This window comes from Erythrolamprus reginae, chromosome 1 (assembly GCF_031021105.1).
Source record: "Erythrolamprus reginae isolate rEryReg1 chromosome 1, rEryReg1.hap1, whole genome shotgun sequence".
Classification (NCBI taxonomy): domain Eukaryota; kingdom Metazoa; phylum Chordata; class Lepidosauria; order Squamata; family Dipsadidae; genus Erythrolamprus; species Erythrolamprus reginae.
In genome coordinates this window covers 251,431,729-251,445,878 of record NC_091950.1, presented here as the reverse complement: position 1 = coordinate 251,445,878, position 14,150 = coordinate 251,431,729, and the positions used below count along the sequence as shown (strand labels likewise).

General features: G+C 38.9%; 1 protein-coding gene across 19 annotated transcripts in view; it reads right to left on the bottom strand.

Annotated features, from left to right (window-relative positions):
- Positions 1-14,150, bottom strand: part of PUM2 (pumilio RNA binding family member 2) — a 76,708-nt gene that overhangs the window by 56,304 nt on the left and 6,254 nt on the right. For all 19 annotated transcript variants that reach the window (XM_070732822.1, XM_070732813.1, XM_070732815.1 and 16 more), the window contains exons 2-5: positions 9,857-9,925; positions 7,435-7,540; positions 7,094-7,281; positions 4,989-5,161 (exon numbers count right to left, since the gene is read on the bottom strand). In XM_070732822.1, coding sequence (XP_070588923.1) covers positions 4,989-5,161; positions 7,094-7,281; positions 7,435-7,540; positions 9,857-9,925 — 536 coding nt within the window. The remainder of the gene's footprint in view (positions 1-4,988; positions 5,162-7,093; positions 7,282-7,434; positions 7,541-9,856; positions 9,926-14,150) is intronic.

Sequence of the window (14,150 nt, the reverse complement as noted above, 5' to 3'; positions counted from 1 at the left end):
GGAGCTATAACTATGTTTCTTTTACACTGAAAAAGATATATAACAATACTATTTCTATTAAAACATTTCAGGCAAAACCATATTTTGAAGGTAAAATTAATTATATTTAAAAACACACTTGGATTTTGGCATAATATAGATTGAACAATATGCAGAAGCCAGAAACAATGTACATTCTACATTAGGAAACATTTAAGAGCTGTCAGACCACAAACAGTCAATTTGGGAAGTATTATCTCTCTGGCCACTAATAGGACAAAGATGCAACTATGCTTCTCTTACAAGAGAAAGAGCTTTGATTATTAAAATATGAACATAAAGTAAGGTAGAACCATGGATTCCAACCTCCATTCACTGAAAGAATCCAAATGAAAGTGTATCACAAATTTGGCTTTCTAGGTCCTAACCATGGTTTTTCCAGATATTCCTAAAACGTGGGGATTTTTAACAGCCTTAGGTATCCCAAGACAATGAAGAGACTGTAAGAGGGTTGCGTTGTAAGTGAGATTTTGGTGCATTCTCCTGTGTTTACATTTTGTTTGGGTTATTTAAGATACTGTACAGTAGTCCCTCGCTATATCGCGCTTCACCTACTGCGGCTTCACTTCATCGCGGGTTTTCAAGAAATATTAATGAGAAAAATCATTCACGGATCTTCGCTGGTTCGCGGGTTTCTGAGGAAGTCGATCCGCAGATTTAAACAGCCCGCCGAACTCGATCGGCAGGTTTTTCAAAAAAAAAATTCTAAAATTGTAAATACTGTATTTAAATACTGTATCTAAAATAAATACTGTGTGGGAAGGGTTTATAAACACTTAAAACAATGAAAACTTACCAAACAATTACAATATAAATACTTAAATAAGTACTATCAGTCGATAAATTCCCCATCGCGGATTTCACCTATCGCGGCCGTGTCTGGAACTTAACACCAGCGATAGGTGAGGTCTTACTGTATATATTTTAATTGGTTTTTTTTGTACAATGCCCAGAATCATGATAGTGAGATGGGCTGCTATATAAATTTAATAAACAAACAAATATCCAATAAAAAATATCCAATGAAGAGTAGTCTTCCAGTAGATAATAGTCTATCTCCCTGGGAAATAGGTATCATATCAAACTGCATTTATAAACTTATTTTTTCCTCACATTCAAACTGCATTTATAGACATATTTTTTCCTCACATTCAGACACAACCTTCCTATAAAAATCTATTAACTGTTTCTTGTACCCGAGACAGAGAAGAACAGTTTTGAATTCTTTCTATGTGATTTGTATTGGGGTATAGGTAGTCCTTAATAATGTTAATTACGACTGGAATTTCCATGGAGTCATGAAGCACATTATGTAACCCTGTCATTTAGTTATGGCAATCCTGGTAGTATGTTCTTGTCCTAACTGAGGATCGGCAGTTATTAACTTAGGACTCTATCCTGACTTCCTGCCAGTTTTTAAGCAATGTTAACGGGAAAGCTGAGAGGAAATAATAAGAACCAGGTGGGTCATAAGCATGCTAGTGCAAAGCCAAATGGCTGCTTGTGCAAGCATGGCCATGTGGAAGATGGGTGGGCATGCAGGAAAATGGCTTGAGTGGGAATGATTTATAGGAATGGCTTACAACCTTCCTTGCCTGCTTCCCCTGTGACTTTGTTTGTGGGAAGGCAGCAGGGAAGGTTGCAAATGGCAATCATATGATATGGAACGCTGCAATCTCCTAAGTGCAAGCCAGTTGTCAAACCATGGATCACAATCACAGGATGACAGTGATCCTAGGACAGCTAGAATTTTGAGAAACAGTCATAAGTACCATTTGTTCAACATTGTTAATAAAAGTCTCTGACTGAGGGTCATTATCCAAGGACTTTTGAAGAGTTTCTTCAAATTGGTTTGAAGTGTTACTGTCATATCATCCTTAGTCTTTTCTTAAACACAGGGGGGTGTTTTTCAAACTTTCCTCACACAATCTATTCTTCTTTCTAGAACTTGTTCAAATTATTCTGACTCCTTGTAACTCCCAGAACTGGATGTAATAAGATAGGATCTGATCAAAGCAGAACAGAGTAAAATAGTTTATTTCCTTAATTAGGAAATGGTATTTCTATTGCTGCAGCTTACAACTATATTTGCCTTTTGGGGAATTGCATCATATGGCTAGCTCATATTTAATTTGGAATCAAGTACAAAACATTATTCCACACAAAAACTTTTGAGTTATGAACTTTTACCAATATAGAAAAACTTGTCCATAACTCCAACATAAATGGTTCCAGGAATTGGGAGATTAGTTTACAGTATGCCATATATATATTTGTTTGGATTTGTGAACAAAACAAATTTATTATTTATTATATTTTTGTGTTTTGAATAGCCTCTCAGAATGCAGCCCATTTGTAAAAACAGCATTGCCTCTATTCCAATCTTTTCTATAACTATTGCCAAGCCACACCAGTTACTATTAATACCAAGCCATCTACAGTTGTATATCTAATTTTTGTTTAAACTTTATCCTTGATTCTGTTAAACTCATTCTACCGCTTTCAGCCCATTTCTCCAAATTATCTAAATTTTGAATGTAATTTGTCTTTTTACCAGCCTTAATGAATGGGTTACTGAGTATTTTGTTAATTGTTTTGCTGAAGATATACAGCATTCCCACAATCTATTATTTATATTTATTAATTAAATTTTTATGCTGTCCTTCTCCGCACACTCAGGGAACCACAATATAGGTACAAAAATGCAATGTATAAGAAATATAAATTTAAAAATCAGATCTAAAACCCCAATACATTAAAAGTATCATTCACACTCATCCCATGTATATTTCAATCATTGGCTGGAGCTAGGCATAACACTCAACAGCCCCAAGCCTGCCAGCAAAGGTGGTTTTTTAAAGCCTTGTGGAGGACCAGGAGGGTGCGGGTGGTACGAATCCCTGGAGGGAGTTGATTCCAGAGGGCCAGGGCCGCCACAGAGAAGGTTCTTTTCCTAGGCCCCGCCAGGTAGCATTGCCTAGCTGATGGGACCTGTAGAAACCCAACTCTGTGGGACCTACCGGCCGCTGGAATACATGAGGCAGAAGGCAGTCTCATAAGTAATCTGGTCCTAAGCCATATAGGGCTTTATAGGTTATAACCAACATTTTGAATTGTGTTCAGAGACCAATCTGCAATCAGTACACCTCGCGGAGTGATGAAGACACATGGGCATATCATGGGAGCCCATGAGAACTCGCGCGGCTGCATTCTTCAAAGGTAGCCCCATATAGAGAGCATTGCAGTAATCGATCTCAAGATGATGATGGCATGAGTGATTGTGAGGAGATACTCCCTGTCCCAATAGGGCTGCAACTGGTGCACTAGGCGAACCTGTCCAAACGTCCCCCTCGTCACAGATGAGAGATGGTGTTCTAAGCTCAGCTGTGGATCGAACAGGATGCCGAAGTTGCAGACCCTCTCTAAGGGGGGCAAGAACTCCCCCCTTAGAGTAATGGATGGATAGACGAGATTGCCTTTGGGAGGCAAAACCCATAGCCACTGCCTCTTATTGGGATTGAGCTTGAGCCTATTAACACCCATCCAAACCCTAACAGCCTCCAGACACCAGCATATCACTTCCAGTGCTTCACTGAGTTGACACGGGGGGAGATGTACAACTGGGTGTCATCTACGTACTGACACTAACTCTTACTTTAGGAATGTACATATACTGTACTGATTAAATTTAAAGCTCCTCTATCAACCTTATCACGTGTGATTTAGACACATTTCCCACTACAACGTATATTACGTCAGTAGTTCTGAATGTAAGTCATGCCCACAGAACCAATAGTAAAAAAATTGGGATTTCACAATTGGGTGGGTGTGTCATTTTTCTCTTCCCAGGAAAACATTTGTTAACCGTCCCTATTTACACACCCATGCACCAATGAAATATAATATATACACATTCTTTGCGATTTCTGATAGTCGTTAGTTGGCCTCCTTTCATAACAAGCTGCTAATATCTCTGTCAGAATTTAACAAAGTGGACACTCTTCAGTAGACTGTTGTCCATGATGATATACAACTAAGCTAACCGGGGCATTTGTTGTAAAGGTAGTCCTTGGTTAAATGGCACTTATTCAGTAACCATTCCAAATTATAACATCAAGGGGGTACACATAACTGATTCAAAGTTATGATCATCTGACCTTTCTGATCACTTGATCGCAATATGGGCACTTGGCAACAGCCTCACCCTTACAGCAGCTGCAGCATCCCAGACACTTGAAGCCAGAAGAAAGTTGTAAGGAAGTCCTCACCTAATGACATGTAGTAAGATTGCTACTGCTAAGCGATGAGGTCACCTGATATTGCACTTTATGACCACATCGTTTAGCAATAAAAATTCTAGTCTCAACTGCTATTGCTAAGCAAAGATTCTGTATGACATAAAGGAAACACGAGCAGGGAGTTCAATATCCTATTTGGATACATGCATATAGGCAGATCTGAACAAGTCTTGATCAATGCACAAAACAAAGGCTCATTTATGAATGTAGCCAGGGGAAAAATATTTTGAAAAGAAAAATTACAAATCATCATATCCTTTAATGTAGTCTTAAAGATTGAGAATAGGCCCTCTACTTGGAGATGGGTTTTGAAGACTGATCTACAATTTAAAAGAGTGGAAACCTCTTGGAGGGGTATACTTTTTTTCTTTTTAGCAGAACAGACAACGTATGGCCTCCCAAAAATTGCTCCTGAACTCCAATTTCCATTAATTAAATTTAATGACAGCAACAGGACATCCATCTATATTACAGCCTGCACAAATTCCATAATTGAAACAGAAAACGTAACATATATTAAGATGGCAACCATTACGCAAAACATCACAAAGCCTAAATTAAACTTTGAACCTGAACCCATACATCCATAACTTTTATTTATTGAAAACAAATATATCTTTCTCCCCACCCCCCAAAAAAGCTAAGCCTTACTTAAAATCTTTGCTATCAGCATCCATTCCATTTGGCAAGCCTCTGCCATTTATTTTGGTAACATCGTCATCATCAACTTGTTTAAGATCTCTGTTCTTGTCCTCCTCAAATGGAGAAACCTTGCCTTTCTGGTCTGCTTTCTCAGGTCCATCTGTTTCAGCTTCTCTGGTGCCCTAAGTAAAAAAAAACATGTTTGGTCTGAATCTAGCAGAAAATTAATGTAGTACCCACAAGGTATCAATATCAAATCTAACTAATATTGTAAGCTACCTTGATTGTCAGGTATCATTCTTAAATAAAATGTGTTGTACATATATAAAATAAGGCTAGCTTTCAGGAGAAAACTGAAACATCAACATTAGCTGAAGATAAATTTCCTACAAAGTGAGGGTGGTCTTTCCGACTGTAAGAGATTGTGATGATCCAGCAAAATCTAAACCCTGCAAATAAGAGAGTGAAGAGAGGTAGTTTTTGGTTCTCCCTTCTTCCTTGTAACATTGTCTAGAGTGAATATTGTAAAACATGTGAAATTAAAATTGTATAAACTCAAAGAAGCAATTACAAATAAACAAACCAGGTAAAATTATCTTCATCAAATCATGACAAATTGGAAGCTACTGAACAACATAAAAACAAAATGCCATTTTATGCTCAGTGTGTCCTTTTGCAAGACATCTTGCTCTTTCGCATAATGGAAAGTGCCTTTGGAATAAATACAGTGATACCTTGTCTTACAAACTTAATTGGTTCCGGGATGAGGTTTGTAAGGTGAAAAGTTCGTAAGACGAAACATTGTTTCCCATAGGAATCAATGTAAAAGCAAATAATCTGTGCAAACCCATTAGGAAAATCCAAACTTTAAGGCTTAAAGAAAAAGCGGCAGGCGGACAAAGTGAAGGCTAACGGAATGGAGACTGACAGCGAGGAGAAGCGAGGAATGGAGGTCCTAAGCTAATGCCACCCCAAATCTCTCTCCCCGCTGAGAAGGGGGCTCCTGTCTCATTCCGCTGGCAGGGGGAAGAACAGGAGAGGAGGGTGGGCAGGAAAAGAAACAGCAGTCGTTCTCACAGTTTCACTCAAAAGGCTTGGCTGCTGGAATTCCTGAGCAGGGGGGAGGTAAGAGCCCCACTGGCACTGGGCCCATCCTATCCCTGGAATATACACAGTCCCAGGCGCCTTCATCTCAGGGCGTTCCCCAGGCTCATGTCTCCCCTGCTTGGGGCCTCCCCCATCGGATCTGGGCGTCAGCCCCTTCCTTTTGAAGTGGCAATTTTGGGGGGAATTTAGTGCAAGATAGGAAGCTTTTGAAGTGGCGATTTTTTGGGGAATTTAGAGCAAGATAGGAAGTTTTTGGAGGGGTGATTTTAGCAGCGACATGGGGCAAAGAAAGCGGCAAGCTAGGGGGAATTTTGGCAGCAGGATGGGGCGGCTGCAGGGAGCAGAGGAAGCAGAGGGCTAGAGGGAAAAGTGGCAGGGAAATGGGGCAGCTCCAGCATTCCCCGCCTCAGGTGCAAGCAAAAGGGGGAGGGGAATTCCGGCAGGGAATTCCCATGCAAGCAAATGGGAAATCCTGGCGGTGACAGTCAAAAGGCAAGGAAATCCCTTCGGCAGTCAGAGAGCACAGGCGCAGTAAGAGAGCCCACGGACCCAGGTTCAGGTTCGTAAGACGGAAAGGGTTTTTAAGACGAGGCAAAGAAATCTTAAACCCGGGTTCGTATCTCGAAAAGTTCATATGACAAGGGGTTCATAAGACGAGGTATCACTGTACAGCCATTTAAAAGGATTTATTATGAACAGAAAGCCATTGAAAAATCTCTGGGGGGCATATGGCAGATCTATATGTCCTCCATGCTACAGATATGATTTTGAAGCCATTTTCCCAATATTAGCATGAAACAACTGAATATAGATCTCGTTTAGCTTTCTGGAGACCACAACAAAAGCTTAAATAATATACTTGCTACTAAATTACATGGCAACATGAAGGAAATTAACAGATGTAATATTATTATGATGATTATTATTATTATTTATTAGATTTGTATGCCGCCCCTCTCTGTAGACTAGCCTACCATAACTTTTATTGATACAAACAAATTACTTACAAAAGCTCCTTTCCTAAACCGGGAGTCCAATTTATCAGCTGGAGAAGAACTTAGCACATATTCGACCATGCTCACACCAAGGCCACCACTCTCTGATCGAGGAGATAAGACAGCGTTTACTTCACTTGTTCCATGAAAAACATGTCCAGGCTTTCTTTGAACCATAATAGGTTGTGACATGGAGTGGTCTATTTTAAATTTAAAAAAAAGAGATATTAAAATCAATATGCAAATTAATACAGCTTAAATCAATGCAGATTTTTCCATCACTGAACCTAAGAACAGCTTTTTCCCACATTAAATTGTACACTTTTATAATGGCTTAAATAATTATCACTTACGAGGTGTTGCCCAAGCAGTTTCTCTCCACTCATCACCAAGAAATATCCCTTTTTGTCCATCCTTTGCTGGATCATCTGGTTCCCAAAATTTTTTGGCAGGTAGCAGCTATTACAAAATAAATATTTCAAATTTAATGATCATTTATTAACAAACTGATGCCCAGATGTATATTCATAAATTATGTTTACAGAAAGCAATCTGGAGTTTCTGCACTTATCCCTTTTGATATAAAAGTATTTATTAAACAATAATGCATTTAATAAACCAATATTGTACTAGAAACAAAGTTTGAGACCCTGTAAAAAATTTCCCCTGCATATCTAAAACTTGAAATTACATGACTTTGTCTCATTTGAGGGCTTCTTTCTAAGGGGGGTGTTTCTTTTTTTTGGTTGTTTAGTTTTTGCTGGGCGCAATGACTATACACTTGTACTGTTCCGGGTCCTTTTAGACCCAGACTAAAAAAAGGTTGATTTTAGCTACTGGAAGTTTTTTAAATACCTTTTGCATTGGTATAGTAATGTGAACATTCCTGATCATAAACAAATGAAAAAAGAAATGAAAAAGTTAATTCTTATTTATTTATTTTGCTCAGAAAAGCCCCAACCCCCTCTCCCACTGTGTGCAATTATGTTCACTTTATATATAGATTAGGCTGCAAGTTCCAATTTTTTTGAATACCTTTTGCAAAGTAAGTACATGATACCCAGACAACTAATTTTATGAAAGAAATCCATTGTACTAAAAACAAGGATGTAATTTGGAACTTGCAGCCTAATCTATATATAAAGTGAACATAATTACACACAGTGGGGGGAGCAAAATAAATAAATAAGCATCATTTCATTTTTCATTTGTTTATTTACAACAATTTGAATATTTTATTTAACATTTATTTTACACAAGGGCTTTCCAAATTATCTCGGAAAGACAAAACATTTTCCAAGTTATTCTTCTTACATTGAAAAAAATGTTTTTTAGATGGAAGGGGCAGGGATTCATCCTGCTATTGCTATTTATTATCTCATTACTGGTAATAATCACAGATGCTGATAGAAAGCTAACTGGTAGGAGAAGCAAGTGATGAAAGAGACTGAAACAAAAGCTGGAAAGAGAGAAATGGCAGGTAGGGAACTGGGATGAATATGCTAGCCTTATCTTTCTCTTGCCGCAGAGAACACATTTTTAGCAGCTGCTTAAAACAAGCTCATGAAAGGGGAATGCAAATAATGAATCTCATGGCTGAAACTGAGGAGAGCAAGAACAAGTGAGATAAACATACTAACCCTATTCTTTACTTGTTCTCCTGAATGTGTAAACAATGCACAGTTTTTTCAGCATTGAAATGCTTCTATTCAATAGAGACTCTTCATGTAAATCAGGAAACAAGAAGATCAGGATCTTTACTGAATAGGCACTCTGTAAATGAAGAGACTCTTCATTGAAGTTTCTTGGTCTCAGTGTGAGACAGAAATGAGAGGGGAGCAAGGCCAGCATCCCATCTGATAATACTAGGTCTAGATGACCTCTGAACACAATGGGATTTATTGCAGTCAGGCTGTATAACTTAAAGTTATTCTTTATGACTGTATCTACTTGTATGTTTGTGTCAGCGAGCATTATATATTACAGAATGGCTTGAATATATGTATGCATGTTGTGTTTGCACATATATGTGCATATGGTGTGAGTACATCCAAATATACAAGATACACTCTCCTATAGATGGGTTATTTTATGTAAATTAAATGAATTAAATTAAAGTACTTTTAATCAATATTCAGTGTTTATTAATTCAATTAGTAACATATTGTTCTGTTCTTTTTGGCATGTACAAAACCATTTATGCATAAACCAAACATATGCATCCACTAAAGAATTCATACTCAAGATTGATTTCAGGGAGAGATGACAATTCTAAGTGGCAGCACAGAAAAGATTGGAAGAATGTAATGTCAAGGCAATGTTTCTTTTAGGTGAATATGGAATTTGTAAATGCCGGGAACAATTGGTATTGTTAATGCACCACAATGTATTAAAAAACCTGCAACCCGTGCAGAATAAAAAAAATTGAATGTTAACAAATATTAGTCTCTATTATAATAAATTCATCTATGATTTGCACACTCCAGGAAGCCTCTCTTTCTTGCAGTTTCAGTTAAAGAACAAACATTACTTCTTCTATATTTAAAAACACTCTTGAGGAAATACCCTGCAATAATTAAACTTTTATTAAAAAGAAAAAACTCATTTTTAAAAAATGAGAATTATATTAAAATTGATCTCATTTGTGCATATATTATTAAAATAATTACATTTTGGAAGAAAGATTATATATTCTAAATAGAGTAACACTTCCAGGCCTTAGAAAGTGCAATTAACAAATAATTATAAATATTCTGTAAATTTTTAAATATTTACCTCTCCCATTCCCCGAGATTCTAATGCAAGAGCTTGAAACTCATGATTCATTTCATCCACAGAGCAAACCTAAAAAAGAGATGGGAAAAATAAATCAAAACAAAATACTGATTGATTTTATATGAAACGTTACGCAATATGAGATTGCACAGAATTGTAGTATGGGTCAGGGGTCTCCAAGCTTGGCAACTTTATGACCTGTGGACTTCCACTCCCAGAATTCCTCAGCCAGCATGAGAAACTTCTATATAAATAAATATAGTATAACTGAAATCTGAATCAACATTTCTAACAAATAACATTTCAAGGATACATACTCATTTTCAGACAACACATGCAATTTCATTAAATTTTGTATTTAAACTAAAGATGAAATCCTTATGCAGACGGACTTTCTCCTGCCCCATGTACGCACCCCAATTCTGTTCCAGGTTTTTATCTAGTCCATATGTTCCCCAGCCAGGAAATAAAAGTAGTCAAACAAGGAAGACACAGTTCTGTTCTTCAACGGTTCCACCCATTCCTTACTAATTATTTCAGGGGGGAAATCAGGAAGAGGCAATCCCAGTCTGGCATGGATGTGCCTGGCACCTCTCTGATCTTTTTAGTAATGTAAGCAGTAACACTCTGCCAACTTTTTGACTTTCACATTATAGGCATCTGACTTGAACAGCCTCTGGAACTTTTGTGCTGAAGTCTGTTTCCATGTTCCCCATCACAAAGCTATTCTTTTCTGAGGAGCAGTCTTTGGCCCATTTGATTTCCTAGATCTCACATTCACGCACTATATCTGGTAGGAACTTTCTTTTCTATTTAAGGAATTCAAAGTTGAGTTTAGACAAGAGCTTCGTCTGTTGGTTCCATTGTTATCTCTCTTAATTCCCCTTTCCTAGAGGGACTCCTGTGAATATTCGGTCATATTAAGACCACCCTAAAATCTTTAGATAAGAAAAGTGATGGTTGATGTCTCCTCAAACATAAATGAGCTCTGAACTGCTTTGGACCAGTCCAATGAATGATTCAACACTGAGAACACTACTGCTTTGCTTGATATTTGGGAGACTGCAGTTTGTATCCACCCTAGAGTCTGCCATTGACTCCACTGGAAACTGCTCTTTACCATAATTCTAGGTCTGTTAGACGTAACTAGCCTCAGCTATAGCCAAGCCCACATCCTCTGCAAGCAGCATCTCTAATTCAGTACTCTCATCTTCACTTAAAGTGGGTGAGTGACAGGTACATGTCCTAATTTAGAAGTTGCAGAAATCTTTCTGATGCAGACAACTGGAATCTCTACCACCAGCCATTAGCTAGCCCTGGATGGGAGATTACCTGGAAACTGGATTTACATCTTTATCTGCCAGTTCCTGTTGAAGAGGGGAGGTCCATCAAAGGGCACAACTAAAGCCAACTCCATTACTCAATTACTTAAACTGCCTGTGCCTCTTTGCAATCAGTCCCAGGTGTATTGAGACATGAGTCTCTATTGGTTATGATGTGAGGGAAAGTAGATCTTCTGCAGCTAGTGCCTGTCAATATGTTTGACTCTTGCAGGCAGTATATAGAGATGATAGAAGACTAAACACACAAAAACTGGGATGAGACAGGAGGAACTTCACGGCTCCTTACTGAATTGGGGATCAGAGAACTCCAATACACTCTCTTGGCCAGATTGCATATAGCACAGCTACTTTCCATCAACTGGCTCTCCATGACTAGAGACAAAGAAGCAGAAGGTACTGATGCTGGAGCTGTCTGCCTGCCACTTCTTGCACTGTGCTTCTAGAAAGGATTTTCCTTCCTCATCATTTTTTAAAAACCCCTAGGCCTGAAAATTGTACCAAAGAGCCTTTCTTGGTCTGCAAAAGTTAGAACTAAGATTGAGAAACAATTAGCTGTCACCAAATGGAAAAGAACATTAAGCACTGGCTTCCCAGTAGAAAAGGTAAAGTTAAATCTTTCCTGTTGGCTCCTTCTTCTGGTAACCAGGAAGAGGTTTATTTTCCTTAGAATACTCTGATCTAAGCCAGAATTCATGCTTCCTTCAAGCTGTTCAGATCCCAAACATCCCAATCCATAACAATATCACCTTCAAGCCTGAGAACTGGTATGAAGTTCTTCATCTTCTCTGTGCAAATCAATTCTTCAAAATAATTTTTCTTCGTATTATTTAATTGGAATGTACTTTTTGAAATAATTTGAATACAAGTAGTCCTCGACTTACAGCAGTTCATTCAGTGACCATTCAAAGTTACAATGACACTGAAAAAGGTGCCATTTTTCACTTACGACCTTTGTTTGTATGTATGTATGTATGTATGTATGTATGTATGTATGTATGTATGTATTTATTTATTTATTTATTGGATTTGTATGCCGCCCCTCTCCAGAGACTCGGGGCGGCTAACAGCGACAATAAAACAGTGTACAATAGTAATTTGGTATTGATGATTAAAAATCAATTAATATAAAAACCAAACATACATACATACATACCATGCATAGAATTGTAAAGGCCTAGGGGGAAAGAGGATCTCAATTCCCCCATGCCTGGCGGCAGAGGTGGGTTTTAAGTTGTTTACGAAAGGCAAGGAGGGTGGGGGCAGTTCTAATCTCTGGGGGGAGTTGGTTCCAGAGGGCCGGGGCCGCCACAGAGAAGGCTCTTCCCCTGGGTCCCACCAGGCGACATTGCTTAGTTGACGGGACCCGGAGAAGATCCACTCTGTGGGACCTAACTGGTCGCTGGGATTCGTGCAGCAGAAGGCGGTCCCTGAGGTAATCTGGTCCGGTGCCATGAAGGGCTTTATAGGTCATAACCAACACTTTGAATTGTGACCGGAAACTGATCGGCAACCAATGCAGATTGCGGAGTGTTGGTGTAACATGGGCATATTTGGGAAAGCCCATGATTGCTCTCGCAGCTGCATTCTGCACGATCTGAAGTTTCCGAACATTTTTCAAAGGTAGCCCCATGTAGAGAGCGTTACAGTAGTCAAGCCTCGAGGTGATGAGGGCATGAGTGACCGTGAGCAGTGACTCCCGGTCCAAGTAGGGTCGCAACTGGTGCACCAGGCGAACCTGGGCAAACGTCCCCCTCGCCACAGCTGAAAGATGTTTCTCTAATGTGAGCTGTGGATCGAGGAGGACGCCCAAGTTGCGAACCTTCTCTGAGGGGGCCAGTGATTCTCCCCCCAGGGTAATGGACGGACAGATGGAGTTGTCCTTGGGAGGTAAGATCCACAGCCACTCCGTCTTGTCTGGGTTGAGTTTGAGCTTGTTGTATGTATGTATGTATGTATGTATGTATGTATGTATGTATGTATGTATGTATGTATTTATTTATTTGGGTTTTTTATTCTGCCCTTCTCCTTAGACTCAGGGCGGCTTACAACATGTTAGCAATAGCACTTCTTAACAGAGCCAGCATGTTGCCCCCACAACCGGGTCCTCATTTACCCACCTCGGAAGGATGGAAGACTGAGTCAACCTTGAGCCGGTGATGAGGTTTGAACCGCTGACCTGCAGATCCAGCAGTCAGCTTTAGTGGTCTGCTGTACTGCATTCTACCTGCTGCGCCACCTCGGCTCACCTCAGATGCTTAGTAATATTTATGATTGTTGTTGTGTCCCAAGGTCATGTGATCACCATTTGTGACCTTCTGACAAGGTCAACGGGTAAGCCAGATTCACTTAACAACTGAATTATTAACTTATCAACTGCTGTGATTCACTTAACAACTGAAGCAAGAAAGATAGTAAAATGGGGCAAAACTCATTTAATAAATACAGTATCTCACTTAACATACATTTTGGGCTGAATTGTGGTCCTAAATTGAGGATTAACTGTAATTATCCCCTGTTCTCAAGCCTTTCATCCCTCTATGAATATCACCTTTTCTCCAAATATCCTCATAAAAAATAATTACCCTTCAACTACAAAAGATGCCTTTCAACATAGGTGCACTTTCTGGTGAAAAATGTCTTCTGCTCTAATAATTATAGCTGCAAGCTCAATATTCATTGGCCTTATTTGCCTTGCAGCACCAAAACCAGGTCTGTAAGAAACAGACCAATCTATAATTTACACACTGCACACCACTATTGGCTCTGCAAATAGGAAAGCTACAGATAGTTCTTGACTTATGATCACAATTGAGTCCAGAACTTATGTTGCTAAACAAGACCATTGTTAAGTGAATTTTGCCCCATTTTATGACTCTTCTAGCTATAGTTAAGTGATTCATCACAGTTGTTAGTAACATGGTTCTTAAGTGAATCAAGCTTCCTCATTGACT